This window comes from Syngnathus floridae, chromosome 15 (genome assembly GCF_059516105.1).
Source record: "Syngnathus floridae isolate MCC-2025c chromosome 15, RoL_Sflo_1.0, whole genome shotgun sequence".
Lineage (NCBI taxonomy): Eukaryota > Metazoa > Chordata > Actinopteri > Syngnathiformes > Syngnathidae > Syngnathus > Syngnathus floridae.
The window spans coordinates 3,335,455-3,354,659 of NC_142427.1; the positions used below are offsets into that span (position 1 = coordinate 3,335,455).

General features: G+C 41.9%; 2 protein-coding genes across 8 annotated transcripts in view; one reads left to right on the forward strand and one right to left on the reverse strand.

Moving 5' to 3' along the window:
* The window catches only part of amot (angiomotin), a 157,574-nt gene extending 149,296 nt beyond the window's left edge, over window positions 1–8,278 (forward strand). The window contains exons 14-15 of the mRNA XM_088397667.1: window positions 5,619–5,902; window positions 7,255–8,278. Of these exons, the coding sequence (XP_088253793.1) occupies window positions 5,619–5,752 (134 nt within the window). The 3' untranslated portion in view covers window positions 5,753–5,902; window positions 7,255–8,278. The remainder of the gene's footprint in view (window positions 1–5,618; window positions 5,903–7,254) is intronic.
* Window positions 8,279–14,888: 6,610 nt separating this feature from the next.
* The window catches only part of nup98 (nucleoporin 98 and 96 precursor), a 52,323-nt gene continuing 48,006 nt past the window's right edge, over window positions 14,889–19,205 (reverse strand). For 5 of the 7 annotated variants that reach the window (XM_088398006.1, XM_088398002.1, XM_088398004.1 and 2 more), the window contains 4 exons: window positions 17,578–17,819; window positions 17,143–17,297; window positions 16,968–17,082; window positions 14,889–16,216 (listed from right to left, as the gene is read on the reverse strand). In XM_088398006.1, the coding sequence (XP_088254132.1) occupies window positions 16,035–16,216; window positions 16,968–17,082; window positions 17,143–17,297; window positions 17,578–17,819 (694 nt within the window). In that variant the 3' untranslated portion in view covers window positions 14,889–16,034. Of the gene's footprint in view, window positions 16,217–16,315; window positions 16,367–16,967; window positions 17,083–17,142; window positions 17,486–17,577; window positions 17,820–19,205 lie in introns of those variants that run through there. The other 2 variants (XM_088398005.1, XM_088398007.1) reach the window with 2 other exon arrangements.

The window sequence follows — 19,205 nt, forward strand, 5'->3', positions numbered from 1 at the left end:
AGCAGCATCAAGGGACAGACTGACACTCGGGTCTGCGCTGGCGGCGCTGATATAGCGCTGTCCATGAGCCCGTGGCAGGTGACGGCGATTCCACTGACAGGGGGGCGTGGTCCTGTTGCAGGTGGCGCCAGCACGTGACATCTACATATAGTTTAGGATGTTGTGCATCCCTGGGAATAATTACTTTGGATCTTAAACAAACTGTTTGAGAAATACACCTTTAGAAAAAAGTGGTTTTGTGGCACAACTTGCCCCAGGTATGGGGTAAGTTGTGCCATTAGAGAAATTACACTGGGGTAAATTGTGCCATTGATAATTGAAGTAAAATGGATCATTTTAATCTCACAAATGATAATGCTATATAAAAGAAAGACAAATTCAATACAAATTACTTGTTTAACTTTTAAAGTTTTAGCAACATCAAAGGCCACTTTTCCATAACAAGGCCTATACAGTCACATGAACACCTAATTGAGTCTTGAACTTCTGCTCCTTTCTGGCTGTACCACCAAATTTTGTGGTGTGGTGTGAACACATAGGCTACTCAGAACAAAATCAAAATTCCAAAATGAGCACCTAATCATCTGCAGCTGAATCTCTTCCCAGATCCGGCCTACAACTGAACGTCCCATGTGTCAATGCTGCAGGGAAATGTAAATTTATGCTCCCTTCTGGCTGTGCCACAAAGTTTTTGTGGTGTGGGTAATTTCTTGAGCACATCACCTCTAGGGATGACTCCATCTTTCTCTCTAAATGTAAAAATGGGCTTTCCATCAAGAGACCTCTGAGAACTTTGCCTCAGAAACTTTGCACTGATCTCGTCACCTTCAACATTCTCCACCAATCCAACATAGTTATAGGGTTTGGATTTTTTACCCGTAAACCTCACAATGACAAAGTCACCAGCAGACAGATTCTTGTCACCATCATCATCATCACTCTGGACATCTGAACTGTCATATTCAGTGATATCACTAAGTGGAAGCGGAACGTGATTCACTTCTGAGCTACTGGGGAGCACTTTCTTTTTGGATTTGTTTTGCTTTGACCTTTTCAGGCTCCCCTTCTTATTTTCACTCCTTTTCTTCTTTTCCCCCTGTTTCTTTTGTGGCACAACTTACTCCAGGCCCTTTGGCACAAATTACCCCAGACCCACCATTTTGAAAAAAATGCATCCCCCTGCTGTTTTGAGCAAGCATCATGCTAATTGTATAGACTCATGCTGTAGCTTACTAAATCACTAAAACGTGTGAACTGTTTTCAAAGTTGTTTATAATTGTTCAAACACAGCAATCAAAAAACCTTAACCATAGAAATTTTACTTTTGAGGGCAAAAAATTGTTTTTGAACTTAAATGTGCTTACCTCTCAAGCCATATGTCTCCCTTCTCTGTTGGATGAGTGAAATGGATGCCCCTTCAAAAATAGGTGGTCACATGACCAACTTCTTCCAAGGTTTTCTGGAAAACAGGGGTGGCACTACTTGCCCCTTGGCACAAATTACCCCACTCGCCCCTATGGTATCACAGGGGTTTGGATGAGCTGACTGCAGAGCTCAACAGACCTTAAGAAACAGGCGATTGTTTGTGCAAACAGATTACCATAAATGAGTATAGGGACATTATATGTGGAGTACCACAGCATCAGTACTAGGTCAAAAATTATTTATATCATATATAAATAATACATATACGTTTGTAGCGTATCAAATAGCTGAAGTTTGTCTTGTTTGGTGATGATACAATTATTTTCTGTTCTTGGGGGAATTTGCAATAGATTTTAAAAACGAGTACAACAGAAATAAACAAATTAAATAAGTGGTTTGACTGAAATAAATTATCATTGAATCCAAGCAAAACAAAGATTATGACGTTTGGAAGACAAAGAAAATGAATACCAGTGCCTGAACGACTTGAACCTGAGCGAGTTGAGTGAACGAAGGTTCATGAAATTGTTCATATTTTAGATTAACGTGAACTGAACTCCACACATTTTTGCATCGTGCAAATTTTTGTGAGCGGGCTCATTCTGTGGTCAATGAATGTTTTTTGAAGGGCAGTTCATTTTCGTTCAAGAGTGCCAGGTTTTCTGTTCCTAGACTAAAATCTGCTGGAAATCTCATGTGAACCTTGCCTGTTGCGTTTTTGTTCAAGATGTCCGTCGGTGAGCAAGGAAACCAAAGATGTGGAGTAACAGTTGGTTCTTTATTGGCAAGATCTTGGGTTGTATAATGATACACGAGGCACTACAGCAGATGAAACAACAACCCCCACTTTCCAGGTCAGAAGGTTTTATACTGTCCGCCCGCAAGGACAAAGGGGGTGAATTGGCGGGAAGAAAGAAGAGGGGAGGGGAAAGCGACAAAGTGGAGAGGCAAAAATGTCCTTATGAGGTAAACCTGTTCTGTTATCACCTGGCCATTTGGTATCTATATGTGATGTAAAGTTACTGCCCTGTGTGTGTCACATTGCTGTTTGTCCCTCTTCATGCCCAAACAAAACTATCCAAGTGGGACAATATTGGGGAAGATAAAACATATATATACCATTACGATATTGTTCTTTTTTGGAAGCATGAATACAGTGCTTTTATACATTTTCTCCTGGCCCACACACTAGAACATATATGGTATGAATAGTGCATAGTATAAAGAGCAGTACAGATAATAAATAATGCAGGATACAGCGATAACACAAATGTACTGTATATAAAACTACTACATTTGTTGAACTTTATGGATGTGGTTAAATTCAAATCAGCACAAATGTGCAAAACAAGAAATTATCGATTACCAGTGGTACCCTGTGTATGTTCAAAGAGGGAGGGTATAATATAAAGGGGGGACTCAAATTTCAAGAAACCAAGAGTTTGAACAACAAGGGTTAGGGTTAGGGTCATATCAAGGTGTGGGTGACTGTGGACATAAAACAAATTAGAAACATCAATCTGTTCAAAAGAAAGAATAAGAAGCCATTTCTGAACAGGTGTAGAGAAGAGGAAATGTGTAGCTGGGACTAAGATAAAATAAATAAAATAGCAAGCAGTATATGTAGTATATGGATACAAAATGTACATTATATGTGTGTGTGTGTGTATGTGTGTGTGTATGCCTGTGTGTGCGTGTGTTATATTTCTTTGTAAAATTGCAATATTTTTTTGTTGTATAAGTTAGGTTACAAAGGGGTAGGAGTTAAAAATGTTGAAACTTCCTATTCCTTTTGCCGAACGTGTATTTGCGATTTTTGCTATCAGTTTGATTCTTTTTTATTTTTCGGTTTTCCTTTTTATACATTGGAAAATTAGAAAAACATTCATTTATTGATTCACTGTTCTGTTTTTGAATAATTACCCCAGGCGCTTTGGCACAAATTAAATACAAATTTAACGCTTTTACCAAACATCTACCGTATTTTCTGGACTATAAGTCGCTCCGGAGTATAAGTCGCACCAGCCATAAAATGCCCCAAAAAGTGGAAAAAAACATAAGTCGCTCCGGAGTATAAATCGCATTTTGGGGGGCAATTTATTCGACAAAATCCCACACCAAAAACAGTCATGAACGAGCAACAACAGGCTAAACGATAGCAACAACAGGCTAAACGATAGGTATGCTAACGTGACAAACACAAACAAAGAGCTGAGAACGGGCCTGACGTAACATATAGAGTGATTAAGGACAACTATTACATGAATAACATGTTAATAAAACCATCGGTGTCACTCCAATTCATTAAATCCATCGATCGTTCGATACGATAGCAACAACAGGCTAAACGATAGGTATGCTAACGTGACAAACACAAATGAGGAGCTGAGAACGGGCCTGACGTAACATATAGAGTGATTTAGGACAACTATTACATAAATAACATGTTTATAAAACCATCGGTGTCACTCCAATTTATTAAATCCATCGATCGTTCTTTGTCAACAATGGCGCGGCTGAGGGCACTTGCACTTCAAAATATTCCACAGGCTCATATAACGATAGATAAACTATATTTCAAATAACTATAATATAAGCCAATAATATTATCAAACCATCCGTGCACTTTAAATCCATTAAATCCATCGATCAAATTCCTCGTCCTTTCTCAACATCGCCGCGCGTGCGCCCTGACGTCAGCCTCGTCTTTATTCCACAGATCTAGTATATAACTATATTGTTGCGTTAACAAAGTACAAGGATAGATGTGGGTTTGGTAAATGGCTCTTTATTAAACAAAACAAACTTCCAAGCGTGTGGCGGCGTGGACTTCCAGACACGAGAGCTCCATGGCATAGGACCGGGCGTACGTAATGGCCATGTCCAAGCCCCATGCACCGTTCGCTGACAGCCACTCGGCCGAGCGCCGGCCCCCGACTCAGTAGAGTAGGACCGGGCGTGCGTAAAAGCCATAATAGTTTTTCAAACTTCTATGTCACTCCAAATCCTTAATTCCTTCAAACTCTTTGTCCTCTGTGTCACTTAGAAATGATCACCGCTAATGATGCCGGTAGTCCTTACGTGGGTCGTTTGTCCTTTATGTAAAAAACCGCCGCGCCACGCCGTGCCACTGACGTCACTTGAAATAGTAAACCCTTGGTACATCACGGTTCTCCAAACTTTCTTTCTGCTGCTCGATTACTGTTTTTAGCTGCATATTTTACAACTTGAAGTTTGTGACCTGCAAAATATGAGTTTCTTTTTGGTGCCATTTTTCTTAAGCCCACCCAGTTGATGAGTCACGGCCAACGGTGAAATTTAGAGCGCCCTCATCCAGTTTCGTCTGAAAATATAATTTTTTTCAGATGTAGTTTTTTGTTTTGTTTATTTGGTTTTTTTATCAAAGTCAAAGTCTGCTTGATTGTCGATTTTTTTTTCATATACCAAGACACACAAAGAGATTGAAATTACGTTCCCACTATCCCTCGGTGAGATAGTACACATATGCATACAAGCAACACAAAAAAAAACAAGAAGGCACAAACAATGAATAAATAAGAGTGTTGAATAAATGGTAAATAAACAAATAATAATAAATAATAATAATAAATATAAGAGGAGCAAAAATGGAGCAAGTGTACATACAGCAGACAGTGGACTTGGATATGGTGCTTTAAAGTGTTAATTGCTTTATTTGATGTTTTCTCTATTTTTTATGTTTTGAATATGTTCAAGATAAAGATATAAAAGCATGTGAAGTGATCAACTATACTAAAAATAACATGGGAAGTGGTCAACTATACTTGTAAGTAAGTGATGTCTTAATGATCAAGTAAAAATTTGTGAAAAAAACTTATATAAGTCGCTCCTGAGTATAAGTCGCTCCCCCACCCAAACTATGAAGAAAACCGCGACTTATAGTCCGGAAATAACGGTAATTGTAATAAAAACAACAGATTTATCGATTATTATGAAAATTAGGGAAATCTAAAACAGAAAATTTTACACAGAATCTATGTAATCGATATTGGTATTGGCCAATCACACTCATGGATGATATATTGGTATCGGCAGCTTAAAACCCTGATCAGTTAAAAATACACATGCTTAAGTGAGCTGTTTATTTGCAATTTCCAAATAAATCTTCTAATCTTGATGGATTTCATTTTTGTTCTTGTTTGTGCCCTGTACAGACGGTCCAATGTTTCATAGCAGCCCCCTGGAGCAAAGGGTACTTGCCCACTCCCAGACCCACTCACAGCAACATTTCCCAACCACAACCACCCATCAGGAGGTGGACAAGGATATAATGGAGATTCTCATCTGACCCCATTATCTCATCTAAATCAATGAGTGTGCAGAGAGTGGAGCCAACGAAGTTGTGGTCCTGGACATCCACCTGGGGAGGATGCACAGCAACAACTCAACCAACTCCCTTACTATGCCACCAACTCCCTGGTCGACGTAAATGTATTAGGTATACCCTGAGCCGATCAATAACAGAATAATGTGCATGCTGTACTTCAACAAAGGTTCGTCCACCCTGTGAATAAAAAAATATTTTGATTTACAGACAGGACTGTCTCAGAAAATTAGAATATTGTGATAAAGCTCTTTATTTTCTGTAATGCAATTAATAAAACAAGAATGTCATACATTCTGGATTCATTACAAATCAGCTGAAATATTGCAAGCCTTTTATTATTTTAATATTGCTGACTATGGCTTACAGCTTAAGAAATCTCAAAAATCCTATCTCAAAAAATTGGAATATTTCCTCAGACCAAGTAAAAAAAAAGATTTATAACAGCAAAACAAAATTAAACATTTGAAAATGTCCATTAATGCAGTGTTTCCCAACCTTTTTTTAATCACGGCACACCTTTTCATTGGAAAAAATCTCGCGGCACACCGCCAACAAAAATCTGTTAAGATCCTATATTAAAATCAGTTATATTACAACGAAACACATACAGTCCTATTCCTATATATGTATGGAGAGTCGAATAATTTAATAGAAATAAATACTAAATATTCTTTAAATTGTATTCCTTTTTTTAAATAAAAGTGACAGTTTTTTAAAAAAGTTTTGGACGGTGTAAGAAATAAACTATTTAAAGTGATTGTGATTAAAATAAAAGAATCAACGTGATTTTGTTTACTGTTTTAGACTAGGTCTATAAATATTGCAACAATAAGAACAAAGTCACTTTTAAAGACGCTCTGTTGTTCTGACAGCAGCTGAGTGGCTATCACAGTCGAGGAATCTCGACTTGACTGCTTATTTTACTTATGTGAAAAATAACCAATCCAGGTTCTCCGGTTGAACTGCATGCTCTGATTTCCATTGGACCACAAACGCACCACAACCGTCATAGTGTCTGTCACTGTTAGCAAAAGCACACAGCAACACACACATAAACTGAATACGTGCCGATGCAATACAATCAGATTGACACAATATGAAATCTCAAGATTCTCCAATTCTCCACACATGCACGATTAGCAAGTGGCTGACCAGGCCTTGCGCGAACTGACTAGTGGTTTGGCGATCCTGTTTACAATGCGCTCCGTAATTAATATTGGACAATCCCACGGCACAGCTGAACGTCTCTCATGGCACACCAGTGTGCCGCGGCACAGTGGTTGGGAAACACTGCATTAATGCACTCAGTACTTGGTTGGGAATCCTTTTGCATGGATTATTGCATCAATGCGGCATGGCATGGAGGCAATCAGCCTGTGGCATTGCTGAGGTGTTATGGATGCCCAGGATGCTTCAATAGTGGCCTTTAGCTCATTTGCATTGTTGGGTCTGGTGTCTTTCAGCTTCTTCTTCACAATACCCCACAAATTCTCTATGGGGTTCAGGTCAGGGGAATTGGCAGGCCAATCGAGGACAGTAATGCCATGGTCAGTACACCATTTACTGATGGTTTTGGCACTGTGGGCAGGTGCCAGATCATGCTGGAAAATGAAATCATCATCTCCATAGAGCTTTTCAGCAGACGGAAGCATGTAATGCTCTAAAATCTCTTGGTACACAGCTGCGTTTACTCTGGACTTGATGAAACACAGTGGACCAACGCCAGCAGCTGACATGGCTCCCCAAACCATCGCTGACTGTGGGAACTTCACACTGGATGTCAAGCAACTTGGATTTTACTCCTCTCCAGCCTTTCTCCAGACTCTGGCGCCTTGACTTCCAAATGAAATACAAAACTTGCTTTTGTCTGAAAAGAGGACTCTGGACCACTCAGCAACTGTCTAGTGCTTATTTTCCATAGCCCAAGTCAGACGCTTCAGAATTCACTTGACCATGGGAATACAGCTATTGTAGCCCATTTCCGGGACACGTCTGTGAACAGTGGCTTTTGATACCTAGACTCTCGCTTCAGTCCACTGTCTTTGAAGCTCCCTCAAATTCTGGAAGCGACTCTTCTTCACAATGCTGTTAAGGCTACGGTCATCTCTCTTGGTTGTGCAGCGTTTTCTGCCATATTTCCCCCTTCCAACAGACTTTATGTGGATGTGCTTTGAAACTGCACTCTGTGAACAGCTTGATCTTTGAGAAATTTCTTTTTGTGTCTTACCCTCCTGATGGAGAGTGTCAATGATGGTCCTCTGGACAGCAGTCAGATCAGCAGTCATCCCCATACTTGTGATTTTTTTTACTGAACCAAGATGAGTGTTTTTCAAGGCTCAGGAAACCCTTGCAGGTGCTTCGAGTTAATGAGACGATTCAAGTGATTAGTTGAATACTCTACTAGTATACTTTTTCATGATATTCTTATATTTTGAGATAGGATATTTGAGTTTTCTTAAGCTGTATGCCATAATCAGCAATATTAAAATAATAAAAGGCTTGCAATATTTCAGTTGATTTGTAATGAATCCAGAATGTATGAAATTTTAGTTCTTTTAATTGTATTACAGAAAATAAAGAACTTTATCACAATATTCAAATTTTCTGAGACAGTCCTGTATGTATAACAGATGTCAGCCAGTAAGGGTTCACTTAGCGTATCTTCTAATACGGTTCTAAAACAAACAGGCAGGCCAGAATTGGTGCTCTGTGCTCCCATGCCAACAGTGCTGGTTCTTTCACAAAGCTGCTGGTTCTATCACAAAGCTGAGATGTCACCGTAAGAATTAGGACGCCACACGTGCGCCGCCATTAGCTAAATGCAATCCAAATGAATTTTTTTTTTTTTCGAAAACAGATGTTTGAGATCACCCCTGTATGCTGTCCACTATCATTGCCGATTTTTTTTTTACACTCATTCTCAATTATAAGTCATTGTTAAGCAAGCCCAACTGTGGCACTTATGTGATACAACTGTATTAAAAAATGTCATCAGTACAACAATCCCCCCTTGGAAAAAAAAAAACTCAGAAGTGATTTAACGGTATTTTTGAACAGAGTGGTGGTGGACTTAGATGGCCAGTTTTTGGGCAGAGTCTGCTTGACTTGACACATCAGATTGACTACATCTCGGAACGAAGCAATCAAATTGGAAATCATTGTAGAGACTATCACTTAGAATGTCTAAAAACAGCTATCTATTAGCACCAAAATTTACATGGAGATCTCTACTTATGACTACTTTAACATATCAAGAATAAGAATTTGCCCCAGACCGCATCAGCCGGCTCGCATTTCCCTATTAACAATAAGCAAAAAAAATTGTTTAGCTCAGCTACAAAACAAAAAGAAAAAATATGCAAATGGTACTAATATAAATTTTTTACATATGTGAATTACATCATTCATTTCTAATATTTATAATTTTAGCCATGAAACTGGCCCTTGCAGGACTGTCCAAAAATATCAATCTCTTGTTCCCTATCCATAGTTGAACAGTTTCTTAATGGTTTTTGAACACAGGGTGATTTTCAACTGAATAAATATCAGAGTTGCACTATCTGGATTGATTCTGCTTGGCCTGGTGATCAACGGATGAAGTCCAAACGTATAAGATTATATAACACATTCATGAGTTGTACTATGATAATTTTTTTACAGATCAATGTTGAAATCCACACAAAGATGGGAGAGTTATGTTATTTTGACGGATTTTCTTAAGGACATTGGTTTTTATGGGATCCTTTCTAGCGGAAACAGTTAATTACCGTATTTGCCGGTGTATTGGTCGACCTTTTTCGATCCAAAATCGACCGAAAAAAATCGACCTCGACTTATACACCGAGTCATAAAATTTAACTTCGTATTCATCGCTTCAAATGTGATGGTAACCAAGGCCGTTTCTCATGCATCTCATTGTGCGTTGCACTTAGAAAATTTGAACCGGGCGGCGTGCGCGAGTGCGCGGCCCGCTGGAAGTCGAATGAGGCTCCGCGATCTCCTCCGCGGTGCTTATAAACAGCCGATCCGCTCGGCGGGGGCTATTTTCGGCCACTTGGCGCGTGCGCACGGCCTCCCGGATGTGCCGGGCGGGTGCGCGAGCTCGCCGGCCGCTGGAAGTCGAATGAGGCTCCGCGATCTCCTCCGTGGTGCTTATAAAGTGCCGATCCGCTCGGCTTGGAGATATTTCCGGCCTCCCGTTGGTGCCGGGCGGCGTGCGCGAGTGCGCTGGCCGCTGGAAGTCGAATGAGGCTCCGCGATCTCCTCCGCGGTGCTTATAAACAGCCGATCCGCTCGGCTGGAGTTATTTCCGGCCACTGCGCATGCGCACGGCCTCCCGGAATTTGAACACATTTCGTCAATAAATTTCGCATATTTCTGATTGAATTTTGAAGTTTAATATAATGCAACAATTGAGCTCGACTTATACAAAGGATGTATCATAAAATCGTAGATTTCCGTCGAATTTTAGGGGGTCGACTTATACACCGAGTCGACCTATACACCGGCAAATACGGTAACTCCTTATGTTGAGTTAAAAGTATTTATTCTTAATGAAAACCTGAATACACAATCTTAGCTGCCTTCAAAAATGTCATGAAGTATATCTGGTGGGTTTTCAGAGACAAAATGAAAGTGAGTCAATTTTTCAGTCAGTGGATATGAGAGCTTAACAACAACATACTGGAACTTTAACTATTTGTATACTGTATTTCCCACGGCATAAAGTGCTTCAGGTTAAAAAGCGCAGACTCAATTGCGGGAGCTTATCTGTACCTAATCTACACACAGGGCGCACCGCATTATAGAGCGCATGCATGCCATGACTTACGGTAAACAAAAAAAAAAAAAAAAAACAAACAAAAAAAACGTCACGGACACAAGACAGTGAGTTTGGTTGTATGAGTTTAGTTTATTTATTCCACTATTTAACCATGTACTGTACTGGACTCACATTATTGTTATTCTTATGATATTCATATGCAAATAAAGTACAAAAAAATAAAGTATCTATCCATCTATCTATCCATCCATCCGTCCATTTTCAGGTGTCTGATAAGAAAGAATACATATTACATTTACCTGCTTTGATACAAAAGAAGCATCCAGCTGCATACTATTATTTTAGCAGATACACATTCTCGTGCGTTATAGTGTGTTGTATTTAATCATTATTATTATGCCAATGCTTTGCCTATGCTGAATTTACCCCCGGGGTTCAATAAAGTATCTATCTACCTACCTACCTACCTACCTACCTACCTACCTACCTACCTACCTACCTACCGTGGAGCCTCGGTTTTCGCCCACAATCCGTTCCCGAAGGCTGTTCGAGAAGTGAATCGTTTGAATTCTGAATCATGTTTAGCCATTACAAATAATGGAAAAAAAATTAATCCGATCCAAGCAAAATTAAAAACGCCTTTTTTAAGCATTTTTTCATTTGCGCATTTTTTTCCCATCGCACAACTGCAGCGCACCGCCGAACGCGCAACCGTAGTGTGTCGCCAACCGCGCAAGTGGACCGCGCTGGTCGCATTATTGTGACAGAGCCGTCGCTGAAATTTAGAAAATATTTATAAAGTCCTGATGTACTTTCCAAAATTTAAGTGGACAACGCGCAGGGAGCTTAATTATGTCCGATCGCGCAACCGTAGCGGGCCGCCGACCGCGCAACTGCACCGCGCTGGTTGCATTATTGTAACGGAGCGGTCGCTAAAATTTAGAAAATATTTTTAAAGTCCTAATGAACTTTCCAAAATTTAAGTGGATATCAGTGCGCAGGGAGCTTAATTTGGTCTGATCGCGCAACCGCAGCGCGCCGGGCGCTCACTGTCGCATTGCTTTAGGAGCGTCTTTGTGTTTTAGGATGGCTTTACTGCTCCCACTTGCTTCCTTTGGAGGCATGATTAGAGTTGATGCAATCCTCAGATTAACGAGAACGTAATAACGAACGGAGTCGGTTGGCATGCGGGTCCTCTCGGCTCATCTCGCGAGGTTCAACAACCGAATTTCGTCCGACATCCGAAGCAAAAAAAATCTCGAATTTTTCGTTCGAATACCGATTTTTTTCGACAACCGGGACGTTTGAAAACCGAGGCTCCACTGTACCTACCTACCTACCTACCTACCTACCTACCTACCTACCTACCTACCTACCTACCTACCTACCTACCTACCTAAATCAAAGTCCTCATCTTGTGTATCTGAATTAAACAATTGGGAAAGTTCGCCATTAAACATGACAAGTTCCCTCTCGTCATTGTCCTGTTGTTGTCACGTTGCTCTTTGGCAATGATCCCGCCTTTCAAGAATGCTTGAATTATGCCTCGTTAGCGTGTCTCTTTGTTGATGCCATTTTACGGGGTCCTAATACTGTTTCTTTGCACAAACCGATAGTGTTTATTTATCAATTGCGGCGGAGGTATGTACGCTACTTATGTACAGTCCTCTGATTGGTTAACTATCCCGATCCACGAAAAACGTGGTACTCTGATTGGTTCATCGGGTCTACATATTACGTCCCTGCGTGGCAGCAGCTGCACGACAACATTTGCAGATTTTGGAATTCGATCCACGCAAAAGGCGCACCTTATTACAGTTTTTCCTCTATTCATTTGGCTAATTTCTTGAAACAGAAATTACATTCTCAAAACTCTAAGATCATTTGGCATAACACTCTTACAGTTCAGCACCTGCGTGAAGCTGGCCCCCCACCCCCACGGAAATGGGGGGCCGGCTTCACGCAGGTTCACCACCACACCACAGCTAACCTGCAAAATCACATATATCTCCCAAAACTGTTCACCCATGCTTCAGACCTGATTCCTTTCCCATGTAAACAGTACCACTCAAATGGCAAAGTTCCTTCTCAATTGCCTAGGCTTATTTCAACACTCTTAAGTACGTTTTGCAAAACTAAACTGGATGGTTCAGCAAAACACCACCACCACCACCAAAAGCTCATATCTCTCCCAAAACAGTTCACCCATGTGTCAAAATGATTTTTTTTTCTAGTCAGTGCCCCCAAAATTTATTGTCCTTTTGGCATTGTGTGAGCACTACAAATCAAAATGTGAAGATGTTTTCACTACCTAACAGAATACAATAGTGTATATAACTGAAGGAAAAAAAGTTTCACAGTAAGATCTCAAGTAGCCTCAAAGCTTTGGCTTCACACACAAAATACAGTCATACCAACCATTTTTATTCACACAAATACTGTGAATTATGTAACTGCCATACACTATAGTATTATTGAAGGAAAAGAAAAATATACACAGCACACATATACTGCAATATCAAGACAAACAAAAAACAAGCAAATCGATGTGGGCTATAGTGTACTGTAGATAAATCTGCAGCTTACAGAAAACCCTATAGCAACTCTTTACTGGTCGCTGTCCTCTATCTCCTGCTCCCCCGCCCCTCCCTCATGACGAATGTCCTGGCCATCCTCACCCTCCTGGCCGTTCATACGTTGCTGTCTGTCTGGCCACAGATTCTCGACAACATTGCAACGTATATTTTCCCTTGCAATGCAACGCAGAAAGAAACACCATGCATGCCGCAACCACCCGCTACACTGATCGCCTGTAATGTCTAAACATGCAGCGTCCATTGCATGGAACAGGGATCTCTGGTCTTGAGCATGATGCTCATACACTCTCCACCTCCAAGCAGAGAAAAAGTCCTCAATAGGATTAAGGAAAGGGGAATAAAGTGGGAGCTCCATCATCATTCTTGGATGCATAGTGAACCAAGCCCTGATGATTGGACCACGATGGAAGTGAAGAAAACGAAGTTCAAAAAGTCCTCCCTCGCTACAAAAACAGATATGCTCACACCTTATTGATTAAAGTACATAAGCAGACAATTATATTCACACATTAAATCAATACAAGAAACATTTTAAGCAGATAATTATACCTACACAATAAATCGAGAAGACATACTTATTTTTTATGTGTGATGGACTAAGTGGTAATGACAAATGTTTTTATAACGTCATGATCTGATATGTATTTTGTGCACTTTGAAATAACAAATGTCTTTTGGTATATTAATATATGATACTATACATGATGTTCCTTCTGGCAAGCTTCTTATGTTGTTTGGCATATGCAAAGATAACTGTTGCCATATTTGTTTTTGTAACGAAGAGTCTCCTTCTCAAACCTTTTCCCCTGGCCAGCAGCGCACATGTTCCAGTCAACTGGCAACTGCGCTCATTCACTAGCCTGCGTACACCCTTTCATGCGTATTGGCGTGAACAGAAATTGGCCAGTCGGTGGCACAATCACTAATTTTAAGACTCGTTCAAATAAACTTTTCATTCAAATATTGGCTCCAATAGAACGGGTTATTTATCTCTATGAAGATAAGCTAGGGAAATAAAGATAAAAAGAACAAAAGGATGGGAGTGGAAAGAAATTCTACCGTGGCACCATTGAGAGCGTCCTCACCAGTTGCATCGCTGTCTGGGGTGGTAACTGCACTGAACAGAACTTGAAGGCCCTGCAGCGCATAGTGAATACGGCTGGTAAGATTATTGGTGCTTCGCTCCCCTCCCTGAAGGACATTTACACCTCCCATCTCGCCCGCAAGGCAACCTCGATTGCCAGAGATGTGAGTCACCCGGCTCACTCTTTGTTTTGACCTTCTGCCCTCTGGGAAGAGGTACAGGAGCCTGCGCTCCCGCACCACCAGACTCGCCAATAGCTTCTTTCTCCAGGCTGTTAGGGCCCTGAACTCGCTACCCCCTTCTGCGTAGTGTGCAGCACTGTTGCGCTATTTTCGGGAATGTCTGCTGTACGCGCACTTGCTCCTTTCTTTTTCTGCTCCTCTTATTTATTTATTTATTGTTGTGTTATTTATTCATTATTTATTCCGCACGCTTTTGTTATACTTGTTTACTTGTTTGTCTGTTGTGAGCCATGTCTGGTCACCGTGGGATAGGGGGGAACGAAATTTCGGTTTCTTTGTGTGTCTTTGGCATGTGGAGAAATTGACAATAAAGCTGACTTTGACTTTGACTTTGAAATAGTTGGGTTTGAATTAAGACAAAGGAGAAAAAAAAATGCACAAAACATCCACGTTTAGTGTAAAAATAGAGCATTTTATTGTATTGCAATACCAAAATATGCTGTCCCAAAGCTGAGTTGAAGAGTTGACCCAGTGAAAATGTGTGCACATTTTGGGTTTTTAGGCAGTCAGGTCTTCAAAAGAGTGTTTGGCTTCAACACAGCGTCCTGATTTTTAACAGTGATGATGAAATTCAGTACAAAAAATAGATGTCAACAATGGTGCCCGCTTTGCAAGCCTAAATGCTCCTTTGAAAGGCAGACTGATTAAGTGCAGCTACTGTCTGTAGCTGAACAGATTACAACCTCAATTTAGATATGGGAGTTTTGGAATCAAATCCTCAAATATCGAAATCAAATTTTGGAATGTCCATTCTCACACCGGTCATTTCCAACTAAATTTTGTAACTACTGTGAAAGATGAGACCCCCCAAGTTCACCTTTAAAGCTCAACTTTGAAACTCTGACTGTGAATGTGCTGTTGAAATCCCCTCACCGCACCCCTCCACAAGAGCCACTGTAGACAAAGCACCTTAACACTCACGCTTTCAGGTACCCTGTTGGCAATTTAAGAAAAAGGAAAATTTGACCAGAGTGGCTTTCAGAAGATTCGACACGCTATCAACTATAACAACGAAGAGTCTCGAATTTTGCAGCAGACTAGTCCCCTCGAGGCGATTGTTTAACATGCTCTTCCATCATTGGAAAGGTACACAAATACGTAGTTTTGGTACTATTTGGTTTTAGTCAGCCTTTTCAGAAGGGATGCTTCAGGAAAAGCATGGCTCCAGTCAAACAATTTGTAGTGGCAAGACAGTTCTTTGTTCCTAACAAGACTTTTTTACACACAAATGAGGCCAGGAAAAAGTGGCCCATTTTTGTCCAAAAAAGCAGGCAGAAAGTTATTTTAATTTGGCTAATGTTTTAAAAAAATTGAGCGAGAACATTTTCAACAAAAAAAAAAAAAAAGAGTTTTAATACGTGCTTACAAACACTCCAAAGAAAGGAAAAATCTACAAAAATAGACCATTGGACATTCGTCCATTTTGTTCCATCAAACATGGTCAAGATAGACACATACAGGGCCTCTCATGGTCGACAGCCACACTGGGCTACGAACGGCGCACGCAAAGTGTTCTGAACAGATTTGCCGGCAACGCTCACTGTCCAACGACGAGCTGGCGCAGGTAGGAGGCGGTGAGGCCGCGCAGCTCTTCCAAGGCGTAGTCCTCGGGCATGGGCAAACAGGCAACATGCGGCACCAGGTGCTGCGGCGGTGCCCCTGCCCCGCGCTGCAAACTCAGCACCACGCGCAGGATGTTCACCACGCACTTGGCCATTTCTGAGGACGACAGTGGGACAACGCATGCTCAAACCAACACACTCGCACCAAATTCACACCGCTTCTCAAGAGAAACGTTTTAGGAAAAAGGACACCTACTCTTCCATGTAATCTTGGAAGTTTACAACCATTCAAGAACTTAGAACCATTCTGTGAAAAAAATATGTCTACATTACTATTTAAAATGCACTCCAAAAATGTTTCCAATTTGACCCCGTCCAAGCTCAAAGGTGGAATCTTGGCAATATTAGGGTTACTTTCCATCTGTCAGAATGTCGCATAAAAAAAAGTTTGAATGAGAGATGTCCTTTCCGGAAGAAGTTGGCATTTTACATGGAAAGGAAATGTCACCCCCCCCCCCCCCTGAAAAAAGACGCAGGATGTAATTTTCAGAGAAAAAGGTGACATTTCAAATTGCATTGATGTCATTTTAGGGGCTGAAAATTAGAGAATGCTTGAGTTGGCATTTTATGTGCAAAGGTCATATTTTCCAAGAGTAATATTGAAATTGTGTGTGTGTGTGTGTGTGTGTGTGTGTGTGTGTGTGTGCGTGTGCGTGTGCGCGCGCATGCGTGTGGTGGGGGGGTGTCAACACTGAAATGAAAGTTGTGATTAAATTATTTCCAAGGTAAAGTTAACATTCTCTGAGCAAAAAAGTTTTAACGCAAACATTGACATGAAAAGTATCCCAACTTTCCCAGAATGTCGTAATTGCAAATAAAAGCCAACACTTTGCATCTCTCTTTGATACCTGACTGTGCCAAAAGGTCTCTGGCGCCCCCGCAGGGCAGGAGCTGGATCCTGCCGCATAGAGACGTCACTTGAGCGTGGAGACGCTCCAGCTCGTAGCCGTGGTCGCGCTCCATCTGGAAGGTAAGCAACGTAAGCTGCCGTCGTCGCGCGTGTGCGCACCAAACTCAACTGACCTGTCCAATGTCCCGCATGATGCCAGTGACCTGGATGTAGTCCAGGTAAACCTTGCCAGCAGTGTCCCAATCCCGGATGGTGGCGCTGTGCTCGGGCAGCGCCAGCCCCTTCAGAAACCCCAGCAGGTAGTCGTGGTTGTCGTTGATGATGCAATCTACGAAATCAGGAGAAAAGATGGCCAAAAGGGGGAGAGAGAAAAATGTGTTTCCCTTTGATCGCAAAAGTGAGTCGCGAAAAGTGCGCTTGCCGACTCAATGGAACGCGCTCGGGACTGATTCCACTTCAACTTCTGCAGCTACGTATGGAGTTGAGCGTGGGCACGTGAGCGCTCAAATCGTGCATCTTAGAGAAGAGCACGATGAGAATCCAACACGATTCCTATTTCATGATGATTACAAAGGCCATGGATGTCAAAATGCCAGCAGATGTCATACCTGGGGCCAGGTGTGTGACGAGCAGCCGGTGACACCGGCTCCAATCGCCGGCTCGATAGAGGTGCAGCGCCTCCCGGTGCTTGTCGCCGCAGTGGCGGGCACGGACGCTCTTGGCCTCGTGGATCCAGTGCTCAGGGACCAGCAGCCGGCCGGTCAGGAAGCGCTCCCGGCGGAGCGACTCATCCGTCTCCTGCAGGGGGCAATGCAGGCTCAGCAGGGTCCTCACCGCACGCTCACGCTGGCTGAAGAAGAAGAGGATGAGAAGGAGGAAAGAGACAGAGGCGGTACTGGGTCACATGATTTGATTCCAGTAAGAGTTCAAGAAGAATTTTTGGGCTTTCGAAAGGCTTTTGAAATGACGCCTGACATTTTTGCATTTCCAATTCCCCGTGTGCGCACAGTCCGACATATTCTGGGGGATATGTCGAGCACACCTTGTCACGATTGCGGGCAAAAAATAATAATGATAATAATCAGATTTGTTTTGGTAGGAGCGTGCCCCATTTTTTCTGCACGAGTTTAGGAGATCTCAAGTGCTATGATTTGACAAAGCGTTTTTTTTTGTTGGTTTTTTTTTTTTGTGTTAGTTTTTTGTTTTTTTGAGAGCCAAGGCCTCCGCTTTCATACATCCAAAAAAGATGGGCGATTACGTCCACAAACTGGAAAAGCTGATTTGAACATCTGAACTTGACTCTGGTCAAATCAGAGCCACTTTGAAGGGGAACAAGCGGCAACAATTAAGCGCCACTTATCTAATTCATCACCTATAGTTAAGATACAGTCAAACGTCGGTTTTCAACCACAATCCGTTCCAGAAGGCGGTTAGAGAAGTGAATGGGTCGAATTCCGAATCTACCGTATTTGCCGGTGTATTAGTCGACCTTTTTCGATCCAAAATCGACCGAAAAAAATCGACCTCGACTTATACACCGAGTCATAAAATTTAACTTTGTATTCATCGCTTCAAATGTGATGGTAACCAAGGCCGTTTCTCATGCATCTCATTGTGCGTGGGTGTGCGTCCGTCAGGCTCATCAAACAGCGAGAAACTGAATCATTATAAAGCGTTCGTCGCATTAACACGCATCCTCAGCAACAATTTCAAATATTCTCACCTCAATAACGGACATCGAAAGCCAGGCAGCGACGATGACTGCTTGGGGGAAGTACTGGGTATTGAGCGAATGTGCGAGTCATCGCGCGTCAAGTAACGACAATAACTACCGGTACGTAAACATTCAATCGCCATGTCTAAATGAATGTCGTTGGCACTTAGAAAATATTCGCCAAACTTGGCCAGACTTCCAGGGGAAGAGGCCAAATTTTCACTTGTTCTGGCCGACCGGAGGAACCAGCCGAGGCAGACACTTTACGGCGGTTGAGTCGTTAGCACTTAGAAAATATTCGCCAAACTTGGCCGGACTTCCAGGGGAAGAGGCCGAATTTTCACTTGTGGTGGCCGACACGGGGAACCAGCCGAGGCGGACACTTTACGGCGGTTGAGTCGTTCGCACTTTGAAAATATTTGCCAAACTTGGCCAGACTTCCAGGAGAAGAGGCCGAATTTTCACTTGTGGTGGCCGACATGGGGAACCAGCCGAGGCGGACACTTTACGACGGTTGAGTCG